This window comes from Cyprinodon variegatus, unplaced genomic scaffold, assembly GCF_000732505.1.
Source record: "Cyprinodon variegatus isolate N-32 unplaced genomic scaffold, C_variegatus-1.0 Scaffold59, whole genome shotgun sequence".
Taxonomy (NCBI): Eukaryota; Metazoa; Chordata; class Actinopteri; order Cyprinodontiformes; family Cyprinodontidae; genus Cyprinodon; species Cyprinodon variegatus.
The window spans coordinates 1,158,899-1,179,359 of NW_015150512.1; the positions used below are offsets into that span (position 1 = coordinate 1,158,899).

At 41.0% G+C, this 20,461-nt stretch overlaps 1 protein-coding gene across 4 annotated transcripts in view; it reads left to right on the plus strand.

Moving 5' to 3' along the window:
- Positions 1-20,461, plus strand: part of LOC107082714 (transcription factor COE3-like) — a 119,333-nt gene that overhangs the window by 57,343 nt on the left and 41,529 nt on the right. For all 4 annotated transcript variants that reach the window (XM_015371514.1, XM_015371515.1, XM_015371513.1 and 1 more), the window contains 2 exons: positions 17,797-17,878; positions 17,965-18,082. In XM_015371514.1, the coding sequence (XP_015227000.1) occupies positions 17,797-17,878; positions 17,965-18,082 (200 nt within the window). The remainder of the gene's footprint in view (positions 1-17,796; positions 17,879-17,964; positions 18,083-20,461) is intronic.

Consider the following 20,461-nt stretch of genomic DNA (forward strand, 5'->3'; position numbering starts at 1 on the left):
TTTATGTTGAGAAGTGTGACAGTAGATCAAAATTCTTCTTGGTGAGGAACTATGATCCCAAACCAGCACGGTTTTAATCATTGTGACGTGAACCTAGACAACACTTGCCTCCTGTATGTTCGATCAGCTTCCTTTCTTTCCCAGAGTCCGAGTCATACATCATGTGATGATGATGGTGATCCTCGGAGGGTTGCAGCTTCCGCCCGGCGACACATGTTCTTTATTTAAAGAGGCTGAAGTGGGTGGAGGCGGAGGAAGTGGATGATGGGAGTTTCTCTTGGGAAACGTTGTTCCATGCAGCTGTGGACAGATGTTCCAGCCTGCAGCTCCTGACCTCTTCACCTTCACAGCAGAAACAGAAACACAATCAGCGCTAGTGTGAAACCCAGAAAACTGCCCAGAAGATTTTATCCTCCTCTTCAGGTGTTCTTCCCACAGTTTCAGTGGAAGCAGTGAAAACGTATTTCTAGAACAATTTTACCAATAACTTGAGGCCGGTCATATTGTCTTTCTGATTCAGACAGAATTAAGCCTTTCTGAGCTGATGGTACATTGAGTTGTTGTTTCTGACTGGAAAAATTTTCAGGACCAAGATTCAGTCATAGAAACATCTGGTCAAAAACTACAGTAGGAAATGTGTTAACTGTTGAGAAGACCAAAATCCCGGTTGCTGCTCTGGCTGTGCGGTGGAAAAAGTGGGTCTGATGCACGTTGGGCGGAGCTACCCTATCCTTTCTTTTCCTGTAACAATGGCAGGAATATTTGCTGTGATCCATGGGTACAAAGTAGTTTTAATATATTTTGAAGTGAGAAAGTCCACCTGCAAACATTGTCAGTGGAGTCAGTTCATCCAGATTAATGTACAGTTGTCATTAGGAATCCCATTCAGCAGAAGCCTCTGGCCCGGTCGTTTTTCATGTATGAAATCCAAACTTCGGCACCAGGATAATAAAAGTGAACATGTTTTACTGGCAGATTTCAACATTTTAAGTTAATTTAGGCATTAATAAACTGTTTCAGAGGAGTGATCATAGCACTCTGCATCATCAGCGCTTCTCTTGCTGCTCTAGACGCGCTGCAGACAGCATGTGCGTTCATGTGATTTGAAGGCGTGGTTTTGTGGGGTGGTCTGAAGGGAGAGGCATGGTCCTGTATGTTCAAAAATATAGCTTACTAGAGCCATATTTCCAAGATCTCCTACAGCACCTTTAAACCCTAAACCAAAACCATAGAGAAATATTGTATCTATGATCAAGTTGGCTTTAGGGGTTTTATATCTGACAAAATACTCAAATATCCTGCAAATTTGTCTCAAATGTTCTTTATAATAAAAATCAACAAGATTAGGTGACAAACAGAACTCAACATCAAGGCTTCTGGGTCAAATCAGATGTGATCCAAGTAGCCTAAGTCCCTTCCGGCTGGTCTCTCTTAGAGTGTTAAGTTCATACTTCACAGTGCCCTCATGGTTTCCCCACAGCATTCTCACAGTGTCCCCACTTGTGGTGACCCCACTTTCTTCAGAAAAGGTCACAGAGCCATAGCTGGGTCTCTGAAGGGTACCCAAACTTTCCTGCAGGACCTGAGGCGGGTCATAGACTTGTTCCTAGGGGAGGGGGTGAAGCTGTAACCTGGGTTCATTAAGCCACTGGGCCCTTGAAATCATCACGGCGCTCCCTCACACTCGGCTGCTTTTTAATTAATCCTGAATTTCCTCTCTGACGTGTTCACACTTCAGAAACCGGGTTTCACTGTTCCGAAAGGTGTCGACCAATCAGAGAGCATAAAAAGCTTCCCAGCTGTTGGGATTCGTGGGTAAATTTACTGCTGCAGCCTGCGGCAGGTTCCTGACAGCAGAGTGGCAACAGAGGGAGGTTTTCCACCTGCAGCTTTTAATATTCCCTCTGTAGTCTCTGATGGGTTTAAACTGAAAGGTTCTGTGGAAACTATGCTACTTTTTCCTCCCTGAAGCCACGCGTTATCGGCCTCTTCTCAGCAGCTTTCATCTCTGGGAGCAGGAGCATGGAGCCGATCTGAGAGCAGGCAGCTCCTTGTTTAATAAAACAACTCCTCAGTCTGAAAGTGAGTCTGAGGAAACTGCCTACAAATGTAAAGCCACATATTATCTCTCAGATACAAATCTGCTTACTGGTCTGCTCCCTGCTGTCCTCCCTTTCCAGCCTCCTGCTTCCAACAGTTATATGGAGTTCTTCAAGTTTGAATACTTTAATCAAAGCTACTGTGATTTATCATTTCTGTAGCTCCACTTTTGCAACAACTTTTCCATTGAACTTGTTGCAAACATAACTTTAGGTGTCAACATTCCCTGTCGATGAAAGGTCAGGACTTCAGGCACCACTCTTCCTGGATGTGTTTTTTCGTGTCTCAGGGGGAGGGATGTTGGAATTCCCTAAAGAAGATGTGGGCTAGAAAGCTGTAGGTGTTGGATCAACACTGTCATCAGAAAAGAGAAGATCCAAGCCCATGATTTTATGATATTCTGCTCTGAAGATGGAGAATTTTGAAGATTTGTTCCTAAATTAATTTCTTCAGGAACTTTTAACTTTAACTGGTTCAGTGATTTTCTGACAGTTGATGTCAGGTTCCTCACTGTGTCTTAAATGCTGATGTTGTTGTCTTAATTATTTTTTTTACCAATAATCTTGTTCTCTTGAATATTTTACAGCAGAATAAACAGTTTGATTTTTGATAGTCTAAGATTAAATTAAGAGTAAAATCCTAGTTTGAAGTATGCAGACATGCCGCTGATGCACCACAGGTTCAGACAGGAGAGCTCAGCTTGTTTTTGGATCACCTATTTTATTCCTCTGCAGTGTGAGGCCTGTTAGCTTCCCGCTGTGCAGCGCTCTGGCTTGCTTTATGTGCTGAGCTACAGCAGCGACGGTGGGCGCCAAAAGAAAACAAACAGAGAAAAAGCTTCACCTGCAGCAGCAAATCAAAGGAAAAACAAAGCGCGGAGGGACGGAGTGCCGAGCGACCATACAGCTCTCGACGAGCACCGTCGCTGCGTTTGTTGGGCAAAATTAAACACTCAGGACCGTTTTCACCTGCTCAGGCAGGCATATGGCCCGCAAGTTAAAAATAAAGACAATGCGCATACATTAGCATACATAATACAGAGCAGCCCCCATTTAATATGCAAATTCCCTGAAATATTACTGAACACCTTCTGTTCGGAGGGAATACATTTGAATTTGCAATTAGAATGATCCTGTATAATTAATGAAAAGCATCAATTTTTGGCTGCTTGCTAATTTGATTAAACGTGTTGACGAGGCGTTTAGAGGCACCGTAGGATTGTAGGAGAAAGCTGATCTGGATGAGCTGACCTGCAGGAGGTCAGGGGTCACTGTGATGTCAGTGTCAGGGTTTTGTCATCTCATCACTATCTGTCAGGAGAAAACTACATTCGTGTTCTTTTGGGCAGGTGAGATGTCCTCCATTGCCTGTGATGAACATTGATGATTTGTTAAAGCCTGTTTGCTCAGCTGAGACATTATTATTATGGTCTGTAATGCTTTAGGACCTCTTCTGCAGCTCATCTATGAAATGTGTGCATGGATCGCAGCACCTCGGCAGAATTTATTCAGCCTTTTTCTAATTTAATCTAAATCAGACATTTATATTCCGTTCGCTCTTATTTTGAAAGGTAGATATATTTTCTTTATATTTAACTGAGTTGTTAATTAAAGCCGATGTTAATTTACAGCTGTCATCCTGCTAGATCAGCTGTGTGGATGTATAGCAGGAATTTCTGTCTTCATTCGGAATATCATTAACTGGGATTTCCTCCCTCCGAGTCGACAGGAAATAAAAAAAAAAACACAGGCTGTCACTGCTGCTCCTGGACATGAAGGAATGAAGGACTGAGTGAGAAACAACGTTAATATGGCTGCAGCTGATCTGGCGGCATGTTTACACTAAGAACTCAGAGCAACACTTTTTCTTTCAACCTATCAGAAGCAAGACTGGTTTATAATTATGATCTTTAATGTTTAATTAACTTGTTGAGTCTAGTTAATAATTTGGAGATGACCTAATAACCGTTCACAGGTTGATGTTTAGTAAAAGAGAAAAAAATAGGACAGATCCAGGTTACTTCCAGAATAAAAACTGAATAAATCAAAAATAAAATAGTAACCAAACCAAACTAAGATCAAAATAAAATCATAATAAAAACAACATAAACAATGGACTCTAACCTGGATAGAATCAGTCAAGGACCAGAACTGTCCACTTTGTCATTATTGCTACACAAACACCTGCCTGCATTTGGTCAGATCAGCACCAGGACCACATGCATTCCATAGCAGCCATTATGTTTTATCTCCTTTTAAAGGAGAAAAGTTGGACATGTAAGGTCAAAGCTGCACACCAGAACCAGCTGCAGGCCTTAATCCGAGCTATTCAGAAGTGTTCTGAATATCTACTTAGGGTTTGGGTTCTTTATTACTGGACTAGATGATCTAAAGGTGTGTTAGGATGATGCATTTAAAGGAGCATCCCTCGTGTGATCATTAGGAGAAACAGAACAGTGAGCTTCATCTTCCCTGCCACAGAAGTCTGAACTGCTTCGGACTGTCCTTCCCTATCCCTGTTTCGTCCCATCCCTGCCTCTCCCGTCCGAGCAGGCCCAAGGTCAGGCCAGATGGTGCAGCTGGCTTCACCTTGCTGCTGACCGCTGGTCCCAAAGCAGCAGAGAGGAGCCGCCGCCAAACAGATGGAGAATAGCGGTAAGCATCGAAGCCGTGAAAACGTGCAGAAAAAAGGAGAACGTGTTTTCTACGACCTGTTTGTGCCAATTAAGCCTCAGACTCCTTTTTTCTTTTTTAAATTGTGGTTTTAATTCGGCCTCTCCATCCGGTGCATTCAGTGTCAACTTCAAAGCCAGTGAATTACATTCGCTCTGTAATTCTTGCATCATTATTCCTACTCTTTATCAACAGCCGATGCGCAGACTTTATTTACATCTTTAAGATTTAATGGGCAACACTTTTCACATTGAATCTCCACCAAAGTTCTGTTTTGAATTAAACCCATCTCATGAATGTGGAGTTCATCTTCTGATCAGTTCAGTTGATTCATAAAGCACCATTGCAGTTTCAATCTTAAGCAAAGTTATAATCTTAATTTGAGGAGGTAATACAATGATAGACCAATGATCTGACCTAAAAATAAGATTACACTATATAATGCACATAAAATAAGATAATGGAGTTTGTTTTCCACTGTAAATATGTCTTATTTACCTGCTCAAACCAAGGGAAGATACAGTTATTACAAGAACAAAACAACTTACTTCACTATTGGCATTGAAGTTTTTGGGGGAACATTAGTAAAATAAATCAGAGCAAACTAGATGGTTTTAATCCAATCGTTATATTCCAGTTTTATTACAGAATAGTTGGTTTATTCTATAAAACTGACTTACTGAGCTGTTTGCAAAGAAATTATTCTGTCCTACTGAGTAATCATAGGAACCCTGCATCCAGCATCTTTAACTCAACCCAGAATGTTTAATAATCCCCTTATTAAATAGGAGCTAAGCAAAATACATTTCCACAGGACTCCAAGGATTTTAAAATACTTTTAAAACACTAATTGTAAAGGTTAGAGTTACTGGGTCTTGTAGGGAAGGAAATCACCTAATGTGTGATAATTTGAACTGATATCTGCCACACAGAAGCTCCGAGTCCAGTCACGAATGAACAGACACCACTTCCTTTAGCGAGGAGTCAGTTGTTGGTAATTAGTGAGTCTGTGAAGTGGCTGGAAGTGTTTAGGTGACGCTCAGCAGCATTTTACTTCACGTCACTCTCCCAGTCCAGGCAGCAGCTGGAAAGGTTAAAGTGGCATGAAGAGATATTGAAGCGAAATGGTTGGAAGGCAAGCCCCAGGCGTTTATTCAAATAAGCCTGTTTTTTCTTCTTCTCGCCTAATTTTGATCCAATAAAGTCGGACGCCGAAACCATCAGCAGTCAGACACTTAATTAAATACCTCAGCGGCTGGACTAGCTCCAGGAAGCCTGTTCAGAATGTTAAACCTTCATGGCCTCTAAAAGCTCATCACTAAACTACACAAAGATATTTGAGCTTCAGGATCAGCAGCATTAATGAGTGATTGGCTGGAATCAGGGGGCTATACTGGGAGCATTGGTGGAACAGCAGCAAGGAGCGGCTCTGCAAACACTCAAAGCAGCTTTTATTGTCTTAAGAAAAGTCATGGAATAGCGTCTCTTCGATTCAAGTCTCAATGAAACACCGTATTACTGGTGAAAAAAATAAAATAAATCAACAATGCATAAAATTCCTCATCCATAACATAACTGGCAATAAAGTAGACCACAAGCCTATTTCATAGACTGTTTCAGAACAATCCAATGGAAATACTAGATGCTACATTTCTTGAATATACGTTCTTCCAAACATGCCTATAGCTTCCTCAAATGTTTCTATTTTTATTGAAAAAGTGAAGTGTGTTCATTTATTGTGTTTTTTTTTCATCTGCTGGTCTTTTTTATCTTTCTTTTTCTTTAGATGTACTGTATTCAGTTTCTGTCCTATATATTGCATCCTCTGACAGATGTTTCATCACAATGTCATTATGGTCTCATTATGACAATATGGATTTTTATTTCTTAATTGATATTTAAGAAATATTAAAGGAATACATATTTAACATGCTGATCAGTGGGCATTGGTTGTAGTGGGATGGCCGTGTGGGTACACTCTTCTCTGTGCAACACCATATCTGATACCTGGATTGGATATTGGTGATTTGATATTAGATATCACAGATCCAATTTTGTGCACTTTACATACAACAGTTATTTCTTTCCTTTTTTGCTGCTTATTTCCTAATAATAATACATTTATCTCTGTCTTTATTTGTTACCCTTTTCAGCAATCTTTATGTCAAGGCTGAAGCATTCAATTACATAGCAAAACATATTGTTCATCCATTCTACAGTTGAATCGAATCGTATCGGATATCGGATCGTATCAGATATCGGTCGATACGCTCACCCCAGGTATCGGTATTGGATCAGTCAAACTGGATCGTTGCATCTCTACTCTTCCGGTACCTTATGGTAATAAAAATTGTGCTGTTTGATTTTAAGCGAACAGATAATTCGCTGCAGTGCCAATAAAATTTGGTCGGCACAGAATCCAGTATCCCAGAATTATGACCTTGTTAATAATTCTGGGAATCATCTTCAGACATCTCAGACAGCGTAACTGTTGGAAAAAAAAATCTAAATCAAGTCTCAGACTCTGCATCACACCAATAACCGAACCAAAATACTGCATATTTGCACCATATACATACATATATATATATATATATATATATATATATATATATATATATATATATATATATATATGTCTTGAAATGCTCTGAACTTCCATATCAATGCATTTTTGCACTATGTTTCTTTTTTTTCCTACACTCTTTACATTTAATCACTACTGCACTTTATGGAATGGAAATGTTCATTTCACTCTTAAGTTGCTGCTCATTTACTATACATAACAAAATTTGTCTACATCTAAATCTATGTTTTGCTCCAGCTACATCTCTTAGTTAAAGCCTGCATCTGACTCGACTTGGAATCGGTCAGGCACCTTCAATTATTACAAAACAAGCATTAAAGAGTTCTTATCATCTGCCCCTTAGATGTGATCTCTCTCTGCACCTTATTGCAGGACTTTTTCTTCTCTGAACTGTTTTGGATATTTATTTACTTCCTTAATTGCTTTCTGTCCCTAAGCTCCATGTCTCCTGGGGGGTCCTGGACTTGAAGCCTGCAAGGCTGTTCAATAATCTTTGCAGCTTGCTGACACCAGTTTTAAGCCGACGCTTCAGTTGTTTGCAGCTCTGTGTAAAGAGAGCAAACATTAGGCGGTGTTTTGGGGTTTCAGGTCAGAGTGAAGTCCGCGGGTCATGAACTCATTGAGTTGCTCTGTCTGGAAATGCACTTCATTTATCCCGAGAGATTCTCCTCGCCTCACCTTTTCACACTTCCTCTTCTTATTCTCGTGTTGGTTCAAGCTGTTTAATGATGAGAGCTTTTGATATGCAGAGGTCTGACCTTCATTTGTCTTTTATTTCAGTTTTTTCTGAGCTCTGTTGATGAATTCAGCTGGTTCATATTGGCTGTTGATGTTTGACCGTGATGGACATCATGCCAAATCTCCCAGGTCGGAGATGTCAAACTTTTCAGGAAAGAAATGAGTCCAGTTTTTAGGTTTTTACCTTCAGGCAGTTTGGAGTTGATCTGCAGGGCTTTAGAGGGATTTCATCAGACTAGAAGCTGAAGGATCTTCTGTGTCCTCGGAGAGTAAAGAAATCCTTCAGTTCGGCATGAAAAAGCCTGCAACACGGCTCTTACGAGGATTTTTCCTGACAGCAGTGATATTAGAGCTGCTGCAGGATTTAAACAGATACCTGGAATTATAATTTATAACAATGGAAATAAATAAAATGAGGCACATTTAAGTTTGGAGGGAAAAGTTTCAGTTACAGATGAATTTAATAGGAGTCAGAATGATGAGTTTTATTTCTTAGAAATGAGTAATATTTGACCTTCGACCTTAAATAGGCCCTGAGGCACTGCATTGATTAGCTTCAGTCCCAGAAAGCTGAAGTGAAGCCTTCAGCTGTTGACCTTTTACTATTCAACTACTTTATCCACTGAGGCTTCCTAGAAGTTCTTCTTAGAACCACAGGATGTTCTGGACAGACTGTAAAACTGTAAGAAATAGATTTGAGTTACTTTTGCTTTACTGTTAAGATGAAAACCTGTTCTGTAGTCTGTTATTATTTCCTTTCGTCATCATTTAAATGGGATCGTTTAAATGAATCCAACATTAATATGAGGCTGTTCTTCCCCTGGAAGAACCTTAAAGGTGTCCCAGGGTCTGCTGGACCCCAATTATATTTGCATATTTAATGGGACATATTACGGTTAAAGTCTGAATAGCGGTCCCTAATGTGGCCATATGGACCTCTGGGTGTTCTGAAATCCGAGGAAGCCAAGTGTTTCCAGGCTCCTCCGGGCCGCTTCCAGACTAATCTGGGTCAATTCCAGGCTGATCCCCGGGTCTCCTGCCTGTTTTGGTTGTCTCTTGGTGTTTGTCTGCTGCCAGCTGCACCCTCCCGTCTCACAATATGCTGCCTAGCTGCTCATCCCACTACAACTCCCATGATCCCCTGGGGAGCCATGCTTGTCTGGATGGCGTTGGGGTGCAGGGAGGGTTAATAGGGAACAACTGGGCTGGTCTTGGTGAAGCCGAAGCAGAGTGATGATATCTGGGAGTTGGGTAAAAAAAAAAAAAGACTCAGCTAAACTAAGGTTGTTTCAGAAGTTAAGTCTAGGAAAAATACTTTGACTGAGTCAGAATAACAACGGTCTTTATCGCCGTTATTTATGCAGGGGACCATAAATGAGTAAATGAGGAAGATCAGTTTGGTGCTTAAAGGCTTTCCCAGTATAATGGACAAGAGCAATTATTTTTTGGGGTCTAATTATAAGTAATAAAGTGCAGCAGAGACTGTGAGAGTCTGAGGTGGATTGATGGCTTTGAGACTGGTAGTCCATGTTCTGATGGTTCTGTTTTATTTCAATGTTCCTGTAGTCCTTTAAATCTGATGATCTGATTGGCGGAAGCTGGGTTGTGTTCTCAGGTTGTCATTATGAGGAAAACAGGAGGGAATTTGGGGGTTTTGAATGATTAAATTATATATATATATCTATATATATATCTGACGATTTTAATCATCCTGTTGGTCGCCACTTACGGTATAACACCATACCGGTTTAGATCCAACCAGCTGGACTGGTCCCTGAGGACAGAGGAGTCGTTTTCAGCTTCCTGTTTAATGGATTTTCTGTCAGATTATTTTCAGATGAAGTAAACTTCCCTCCGGCCTCAGAGGCCCTGGGATGAATTTAACATGACTCCCTTGAACGCCTCTTCATTTAAAGCCGGCGGTAAACGAGGCGGCCGGATGGCGACCTGCAGCCTACTGGAATCCCTAATTGCTGCACTCAGTATTTCAGACGGACCAAATGAATTGAGCGTGGCTCTTTTAGCAGAATAAACAGCTTTTGCTCTAGGATGAGGTCCGGGGGAGAAGGGGACCTGATGTGTTGTGACAATAGAGGCCGAGCTGCTGTGTTTATGAGACGCACTGAGGCAGATCTGTTCCTCGGACTGTTTTAGTGCCTCATCAAATATTTAGTCTGATTGTACACGGTCCTGTAATTGCCATCTTGGCTGGTGAATTATTGATGGTGTGTAGCCGAGCCGGGGAGGGCCTTCACACACACACGCCCTCACAGCTGTAATAAGGCCAGACACACACTCTGGCTGCGTTGAATCATCATACGATGTGCATAAAGCTGATCCTGTTTCATATCCTAATTAGCAGCAGATAAGCATCATCTGAGCCGCTCAGTAATTATTTGAAGAGGACGTTTCAACAACATGCAGAGTCAATATTAGACTTTCCTTCTAATGAGGCGACGCTGCTTCTTCCTCTCAGGGTTTTCACCACAAACTGCCTTAAAGCCTGTTTGATTTTCTATCTTGCTGCTTTTGTTTCAGTGCTGCTTGGGTGCACAGATCCTCCTCGGTTCCTTCGTTAGCTGCTAGCAGATGAGATGTGACGGCGAGGTGGTTAGCAGACTAACCAGGGAGGATTGTAACCACGATGGCCTCTCACCTTCTGCTTCGCTCTGGGTTTTCTCACCCGTTAGATGAGTCTGTGGCGGTGGCGACGGTGGCGGCTGCGGCAGCCTGCTGGTCGGGGCTCACCGGGCGGTCAGCCGGTAAACGAGCAGCGGCGGGCGGCCTGCCGGCTCTTTGAGGAGATACGATCATGGTGTGAGGGCGAGCTTTGCTGTAGCACATCAGCTTTTAAAAATACTCCTGTGGAAATATTGATTTTTTTTTCTGCTGCTTTTTCTTTCTGGGTTAGTGTAATAAGGGAGAGACTCCAGGGGAAGGAAGGCGGTGTGTGTGTGTGTGTGTGTTTGCATGTGTGAGTGTGTCTCAGTGTTTTGTATGTTTCTGTGTGTGTCACTGTATGTGTGTGTTCATCGGGGTCCTGTAATCTGAGATCCATGTAATTGCTTCCCATAGTGAACTGGGTGTGGTCAGGCTGACATCATCTGGTTGCTGGTGAAAAGTCCCCCCCACACACACACCTAAGCTGAGAGCTAAACTGGCCCTGAAGCTCAACCGTTCACAGCCATCTTGTTCTGCGTACATTTAGTTTTGAGGTCCTATTCATTCCCAGTCCTGCCAGGACCATTGAACAGGTCTCCAGGCCGCTGGGGCTCAGGGCCTCAGGGAGGCCTCAGTTTCCTCTTCCTGATGCAGCTTCGGAGGAATGAGAAAAGGATATACCACAGAGACACAGAGAAAATTAACAATAATGAATCTCTTTCATTATTTACAGAAATAATCAATAATCAATCATAAACATTTGAGTCAGTTACATGTACATATTCAGTGGTATACATGAATCATGATTCAGTGCTGTCAGTTTATAATGCAATCTTTAAATCGATCTGTCCTTTTGAGGAAACATTTGGTGACAGTGGAAAGAAAAAACTTGCTTTGAACAGGAAAAACCTCCAGAATTAGTGCAAGGTCTCAATGTAGCAAATGTTTGAGACGACTGAGGAGTTTGAGTTTTATTGCCAGGGAAGTACTCAGCCTTGTCAAGGCTAAAGTAAGTATGGTACTAACAGTTTTTGTATTTTATGATCATGTCAATGATCTTTGAAAAGTCTGATATTTCTGCTATGGGCACTCACAGTCAGTATCCGACTACTGCGATACTGCAGAACAAAATGAATTTGTTACCTAAATATATTTTAGGCCTCTAGTACAATTTCTTGCTCTCTTACCTGCAGAAAAAAAACGAGTCTGCAGTCTTTGGTTGTTTCAGAGATGGAAAAAAGTTGAGTATGGAGGAACTAGTAGACCGCTTTGAGTGAAAACAATCCTCAAATCCTGAATGTTATAAACAGAAGAGATTATGATGTACTTCAGGAGAGACAGGAACAGGTCAAACACTATTTCCATCATGGGAGAAGAAGTGGAGGACCATTAATGCCACAGGTTTCTCATTGACAGTAGACTAGACTGGAGGCTGTCTACAAGAAAGGACATAGCAGAAGTTTAGCTTAGCTCCTCTGTGCTGTAGAAAGAGTGATCTCTTCTGCTGTTATCTGCTGGGGTGACAGCAACAGAGCATTTGGCATTAGCTCAAATAGCTAGATAGACAAACTGAATGAAACCTTACAGATAGGTTTACAATGGATGTGCTTAAAGAGCTAAAGTGGTGACTAATTGCTGGGCTAGTGAGCAGCCCCAAACGCTGAGCTACTGGATATATGACAACTGTTTGATAATCTGGTGGCTTCTTAGCTGTGGCTTTGTGACAACAGCTAAATTGACGTATGTAGCCATGTTTGATGTAGCATGGCTACAGGCTTACTGGTTAAGGCAGGTGGTGTGCTATTGTTCACTTACAGTTTCCAGTCTAAAAACAATGTTAACCTGCACATGTCATTAAAACCCGGCCTAAATTCCTGAAATTATTGTTACGTTAAACAAAGCATAAAACTATTTTCATAAATAATTAGCCACATGTCATAAGTATGCAGCTCCATTTGGAATAGTCAACTACTAATACGAGTGTAAGGACATTTAACACAGCTTTTTTAGAATAATATAATTGCAATGATATTTAGGANGAAAACAATCCTCAAATCCTGAATGTTATAAACAGAAGAGATTATGATGTACTTCAGGAGAGACAGGAACAGGTCAAACACTATTTCCATCATGGGAGAAGAAGTGGAGGACCATTAATGCCACAGGTTTCTCATTGACAGTAGACTAGACTGGAGGCTGTCTACAAGAAAGGACATAGCAGAAGTTTAGCTTAGCTCCTCTGTGCTGTAGAAAGAGTGATCTCTTCTGCTGTTATCTGCTGGGGTGACAGCAACAGAGCATTTGGCATTAGCTCAAATAGCTAGATAGACAAACTGAATGGAACCTTACAGATAGGTTTACAATGGATGTGCTTAAAGAGCTAAAGTGGTGACTAATTGCTGGGCTAGTGAGCAGCCCCAAACGCTGAGCTACTGGATATATGACAACTGTTTGATAATCTGGTGGCTTCTTAGCTGTGGCTTTGTGACAACAGCTAAATTGACGTATGTAGCCATGTTTGATGTAGCATGGCTACAGGCTTACTGGTTAAGGCAGGTGGTGTGCTATTGTTCACTTACAGTTTCCAGTCTAAAAACAATGTTAACCTGCACATGTCATTAAAACCCGGCCTAAATTCCTGAAATTATTGTTACGTTAAACAAAGCATAAAACTATTTTTATAAATTAAATTAGCCACATGTCATAAGTATGCAGCTCCATTTGGAATAGTCAACTACTAATACGAGTGTAAGGACATTTAACACAGCTTTTTTAGAATAATATAATTGCAATGATATTTAGGAAGTCTTTTTTTTTTTTTTTTTTTTTTTTTTTATGAAATATTTTTAAGCTGCCCAAATGTATTTTTGTAGATTAGGTATCCAAAACATAGTTCAGCAGTGAACACCAGTTGAAAATTAAACTCCTTTGAAAATGTTCCTGTTCTGAATTTCTGGATAAACTTAAATAACTCCAAAAACACAGGGCAACCATTGATTAGGGAATGTAAATTACTTCCTAACTCTACTGAAGGACACCAAAGGTAATGTTTGACTAAAAGTCTGTAATGTCCAACTCTTATATAATGTATGTGGTCTTCTCCAAATTAGCTAGACCAAGTCTTATCCTCAAACTGTCATCCCAAAAAGACAAAAAAAAAAAGCATAACCATATTACATTTTATATTAATTACTGAATTGCTTGGCATTGATACAAAAGCTTGCCATTGTTTTAAAGGTAATTCGATGGGAGCTTTTCCAGAATGATGTTTAGAATTAAACTGAAATTCCTGCCCTTTATCTTTTTGACTTGTTTGGCTAGAAGAAACAGGCAGAAGTAGTGGAAGATGTAATGAGAGTAACGAATGTAGTAATATACCTTATTAACCTGAACAGAAATTTTCTTTATGCATGAAGTTTGCGTATTTTCTCTTTTCATGTGTGGGTTTGCTTCCACGGTTCACAATTAAATTGTCCAAAGGTGTGAATGTGTTTTCTTCTTGGTTGTGTGTCTCTTTGTTATGACCTGTCCAGGATGAATCCCACCTGGATGGATGGATGGATGGATGGATGGATGGATGGATGGATGGATGGATGGATGGATGGATGGATGGATGGATGGATGGATGGATCTATCCTGTTAGTAAAGTTCCAAAGACAATATGTTAGAGAGGAAAATGTTGAGATGTAAATCAGAATTCTTTAGGGTTCTGCACCATAATGTTGGTAAAAACATTCAGTGACATTATGATCTCAGTCGAGATAAAATGGTCTATTGAGTAAAAACTGAAATGGATCAGATGAGGTATTGAGGATAAATGAAACCAGAATCCATAAAAACATAAAGCAAGCATCGAGTTGAACCACCTCAGAAGATCTTTCTGCTTTAACGCCTTCTAAAGACACGGTTAATTCACATTCTGTCCAGTCGGCAGCTCAGACTCCAGTTTCATTTAATGGGATCAGTTGAAGAAGAGCAACTGCATGTTTGAGATTTAGCTCTTTCTAAAGGAGTTTGACTCTCTTGGTCATAAAATCTTCTTTTTTCCAGCGTTATTTACTCCAAGATTTAGAAGAATCAGAGCCTTGTATTTCTGTGTGTGTGGGGTTGTGTGTGTGTGTGTCCCAGGTCCTGTCTCCAGCTGCGTTTTAATTCAGTCTGTATTGATCCATATCAGCTCTCTGAAGGACTCAGTATCATCTGAATGGAGCTCCCGTATTATTCTGTTCACTGCCATAAAGGGCATTAGAGCCTCCAGAGCAGCAGATCAGCTTTCAGTCAATACACACACACACACCCACACGCACAAACACCCTGCTCCACTGACCTCTCTACAAAGGCTCAGTTCACCCAATTTGTTAGAAACACACAGTGAGATCAAGCCTTCTTGAAAGGATTCAAAACATTCAGGACTGATATATGTCTGATCCTCATCCTACCTTCTAGTTTCTTAGACATGCATGAACTTGAAAAAAAGGACCAGATCTTTCCAGCCAGACACTGGATCTGTGAAATCATTACTGCATCTTGGGAAAATTAATCTTAGTATTACAAGGTTTTGTATTTAATGAATGAGACATACATCTAAAAAAAAAGTTTGTAAAGCAAAGGTGATAACCAGAACTTTAGGTTTGTTGTAAGCTAACCTATGTACTGATCCTGCTCTCAGTAACATGTCTGGATTTCAATGTATTCCCACTTGTCAAAAGGATGCACAACTTGATACATTCTGCTAATCTTCTTCTTGGATAACATCGAGATTAAGGGTCATTACCACCACTTTTTGGCCTGGAGTGTTTGCATTAGTGTGGCCCAAGAATAAAAGAAAGGTGTGATTCATCAGGTTATTTGCCCTGAGATTAAATAAAAATTTTATTTTGACTTGAAATTTTAAAATTCTTTTGTACACTAAAATAAATGAGCTCAACTTAGCAGTTACTGTAATGTAATCTGCTGTTGGAATGTAGTCACTGCTGTTTCTTTTGTCATCTCTCAAAAAGATTGGTTGAAGGGAGATGTGAAAACTTTCATGTAAAAAAGATTGGTAAACCCTGATTTAGGAGGAACTGTAATGTTCATTATCCTGCATTTCTTGTCTTAAATCTGCAATGTTCTAAGCTTTGCTGAATTATTTATTTACTCTATGGATGAAACTAGTAAAACTGACTCAGGTAAAAGGACTGAACTGGTTGATAATAAACTAAATCAGTTTTTTTCTCACCTGAGTAAAGTAATTTTTCTCCTTGAGGGTTTCAGAGAATCTTATGCTTTGCTATCAGATCTTAAAGGTCAAGTGGAGGATGTTCTTTTTCTGGGTGCATCATTTAAATAAATGGTCCGCCTAATTGTCAATCAGTCTGGTAATATATTTACTTAAGGCCATCCTACATGCGCGTCCCGATTTTCACTTACCGGTGGTGAGTCTGACATACAGTACAGTGAGAAAACTGCAAAATTTATCTTGGAAAGTAAGCTTGTATGAGCGATGCAAACAGCAACTTTTAAACACAGCGTGCACAAGGAGAAATGGGCTCATGCATCCTCTTGCAGGAGGCGTTCCCTCTCGGCAATGGGTACAGGGTTGTGCATGTGCATTTTCTTTTTTTTTTTTAAGTTGAGAGGGCGGGTCTTTTTTAAAAGTTTGATTCCTCCATTGTACCTTGAAGAAAAAAATAGGTCATCAATATCCATCCATTTATCTCTACGTCTGTCAGTACATCAATCCATCAATTCACCAGGGGGCAGTACCTATCTCTTCTAGACAAGACACACTAGCTATTAAAAAAATATTCCAGGGAAGAAGGTTTCCTTAAATCAAAGTAAATAAAAGTCCCTTTAAACCCTGGAATTTCAAACGGTGACCTTGTTGACCCACCTAAAAATAACTTATCTAAAATCTCCCTCTTTGCTGAACACTAAAATAGTATTTAGTGCAAAGTATAAAGATAATAGTAGATTTAAAGATATTGTTTTTCTCAGATTGATAAGGAAATCAATGGTGATCCTCCTCCTCCTTTATCCATGCAGCATGCCTCGCTCCAGCTGCAGATCCAGGAGGAGGAGTTTTCCTGAGGTTATCCCCTGGTTAATGTGACATGTCTGTCTCGACCTTGCTGCTTGTTAACTGCCCGGATTATTATTGTGATAATGTGGCAATTAAAAGGGAAGCGCTCCAAAGGAGAACAGGAAGAGGAGATGGATGAGTAAAGATCACACGGCATTGGGAAATGCATTAAGTTAGCCATCCATTCCGATACCCCCTCCACCCCGCTGTTATTACCCCTCATCCTCACTGATATCTATTCACAATCAATGCTTTTCTGCTGCCTTGAACCCCGGGTGTAAATCAGCTGAAGGAGGCTCTTAATGAGGTGCTATCGGTCTGCAGGAGGAGTCGGCCATCTTTCAGACGCCGCCAGACAATGATAACATCATCAGCAGAGAGATAAAGAGACGATCAGTAAGGATGGGAAGGAGTGGTCACTCCCTGACAGAATCTGACAGGGAGCGGAATTGGAATGACATAACCCAGTTATAATTTAACATTAAACAGTCCATAAGATTCAAACTCAGTATGATCAACATGCAGTCCATGGGGATGGAAATGACTCTAGCACTGTAGAATTAGGCAGTTAGAGTAAAGCCCAACAGCCAATCAGGACAGAGAGTCAGTAGACACATGGTGACTCATCACCACCATCTGATAGGAAGACACTTGGTTACTGACGGATGCTTCGGTCACTGCCTGATGACACAGTCATAAAGGCCCACTGGTGACCCAGCTACCAGCTCTGCCAGAAATTTCAACGGTTCTGACATGATTTCAAACGGATCGGTTTATCTTAAAGGAACTCGGATAAGAAATATGTTTCTCTAACTTAGTTCTATGATATGCTCTTTATTCTGTTGCTTGATTAGTTCGTTTTAGTAAACATCAGCACCTTTCATAAAGAACCTGTTTTAATTTTGGACCACCTGAATGAAAACCAAACCTGATCTCTAAACAAATTTTCTAAATGTTTGTATGATTTATTTCAGATTCTTCCTGAAGTTCTTCTTGAAGTGCAACCAGAACTGTTTGAAAAATGCTGGAAATCCAAGGGACATGAGGCGGTTCCAGGTGAGACCCTCGCCTGATTTGTTCAGGAGAAATCTTTGTCCATTAAGCCCCACCTCTTCAGTCTAACTGTGCTGTTGTTCCATCAGGTGGTGGTGTCTACTACAGTCAATGTGGACGGTCATGTGCTGGCCGTCTCAGACAACATGTTCGTCCATAACAACTCCAAACATGGCCGCCGGGCACGACGTCTGGACCCCTCTGAAGGTAAGCCATCAGAGATTCTGAGGTCCAGAAAAACCTTATGTCTGCTCAAACTTCTCTGATGTTCTGATTCTAGGTTCTGATCATCTTGACCCCAAACTTGATTCTCATGCAGAACTAAATGCTCCCTTCTTTCAGGGTCCAAACCATCCTAATAAAACCCAGTGTTGAACTATGTTTGCATGCTGAAACTTGACACTGACTCCTGAAGCTTTGCTGCAATCTTTTCTCTGAAGGATAAAAATTGAAAACCCCTTTTCCTCATCCTGAAACCTGTAAAATTTGATTTGACCTGGAGCCATCAGAGTGGAGCTTTCTCAAAATTGGCTTTGTTTGAACAGTCTCGCTCATTCAGCCTAGAAAAAAAGAAAACAAAAAAACTCCCTTTGAGAGTTTTTGGTTCCTCCCGCTAAAGGTGAAGTTGATTTGAGCAAACTACAACACATCAGCTGGGAGGAGTCTGTCAAATATTCTGTAATTTATATGATCCTTAAACCTGATGGAGTTAAACTGTTCTTGAACCTAACTTACCGACTGTCTTCTATTTACATCCTTCTGCAGACCATTATACAGGTCTCTGACGTTAACACCACCCCTCTGAGACATGCAGTAAAATACACCATCCTACTGCTCCAGTTGACTAATTCAAAAGCACAGAGCCCATAGATTTTTAGCAGATGGCTAGTTCTTCATAATAGCATCCTCTGTTCTTAAAACTTCAACCTAGTCAGCAAGAGTAAATCAGAGCCCTGATTATACAATACTTTGTCCTTGAACATCATAGTCCTACCCAGTAAGATCACAGGGCATGTGGTTTTAAATCATATCCCAGAGTGAAGTTCTGTGTCACCATCTTACAAATTAATCTTATGTATTGATGTTGTTATCGGCATCCGTTTTTTCTGATCAAATGGATTTTGAGATTAGAAGGACTCGGGATGATGATAACCAGAAGACTGGATAGCAGCAGCCATTTTCTCTATCATATATATCCCCCTTGCAGCTTTATAACAGCCTCATGACCTGTTGTCTCAACTTCAACCCTCCGTTCTGTGACAGGACCTTTTTACCTGAGCTGAAGTCAGTTTGGGCTGAAGAAGTATATTGTAGCCAATCTCTGCACATTAACCTGAGATTAGAGTGAAGTTATAGAGTTTAGACTCCTATATCTGTTCCTGACTGCTGATCAGAAATCTTCTAGCGGCAAAGTTTAACTGGGTCTGTCAACAGCTGAAGTCTCTGAAGTCGCCCTCTTATTTGGTTTAACCCACCTGCAGCTCCAGTTAGGTGGAATCAACCTTCCTTTTAGCATATGGTATCTGTCCCCCAACGTCTGGCACTACTATGCTTCTAAACCAAACACTCCTTGACACTAATCTGTCAGAGATCTACTCCATGGTGGTTGTCACCTGTGAGGTGTTCAGGAACTACATCAAACTGCCTGCTTAGCATTCAGGAGCTGAGTGTTCAGCCCTGAGAGCACTGGCTGATGCCCATAGTGTCCTGCAGGGGCCAAACGGGGCCCATTGTTTACACTCCAGAGCTGTATCTGCAGGAAGCCCAGGGTCTTTCATGTCTTCCAGACTGGGATGTTTTCAGAAGCGATAAAAGCTCCAACATCTGCTCCTGGCTTTGTCTGCAGGCGCTCACAGATAACCCCCCTCCCCTCGGGGGCTTTTTGTTTACAGCTCCAACAAAAGCAGCAGGACTGAGTGAGGAGGTGGCAGTCCGCTACTCCTCTCTGCAGCAGCTGCGACATTTGTTTTGATCCCCAACAAGGACCCTGGAGTTTGGGGCCTTTTAAAGTCCCCTGAATTAAAACTTTTTTCTCCATCTTTAATCTTGATAACATTAATAGTGTAGTTTGGTAACAGGAACATTCGAAAGAACATGTTCTTAGAGCTGGGAAATATGTGTTTGCTGCTGGCCTCTCATGGTTCTGAATGGTCTTAGCTTCTGCAAAGCTGGAAAACTTAATTAAACTCCAGTTTTTCTATAACGTCCTCCATTAGAAACACGTCTCTCCATTAAAACCACTGAGAGTTGGAGCCTCTGACTGCAGCTTTATAGATCACTTCTCATGGAGCTTTGACCGGAACGTCGGGATCATCCTCCCAATAAAATGTATTGTTCCGGGAAAACGGCCATAAAGCTACAGAGAAATATCCCGCTTCCTTGTAGCTGCTGGTTCGTCCGTCTGCCCAGACCTGTTTATGTGGAGCAGCTGATATTGATCTGGAAAAAACAATCTTTTTGCATGTGTTAGTAACTGAGTCTCTGTGGACCAGAACAATGTTTCTGCTAATTCTGGCTAAAGTTTTAAGCAGTCAGATTATAAAGTGCTGTCCCACAACTTCAAATGTTCCAATGCCCGTATGAATT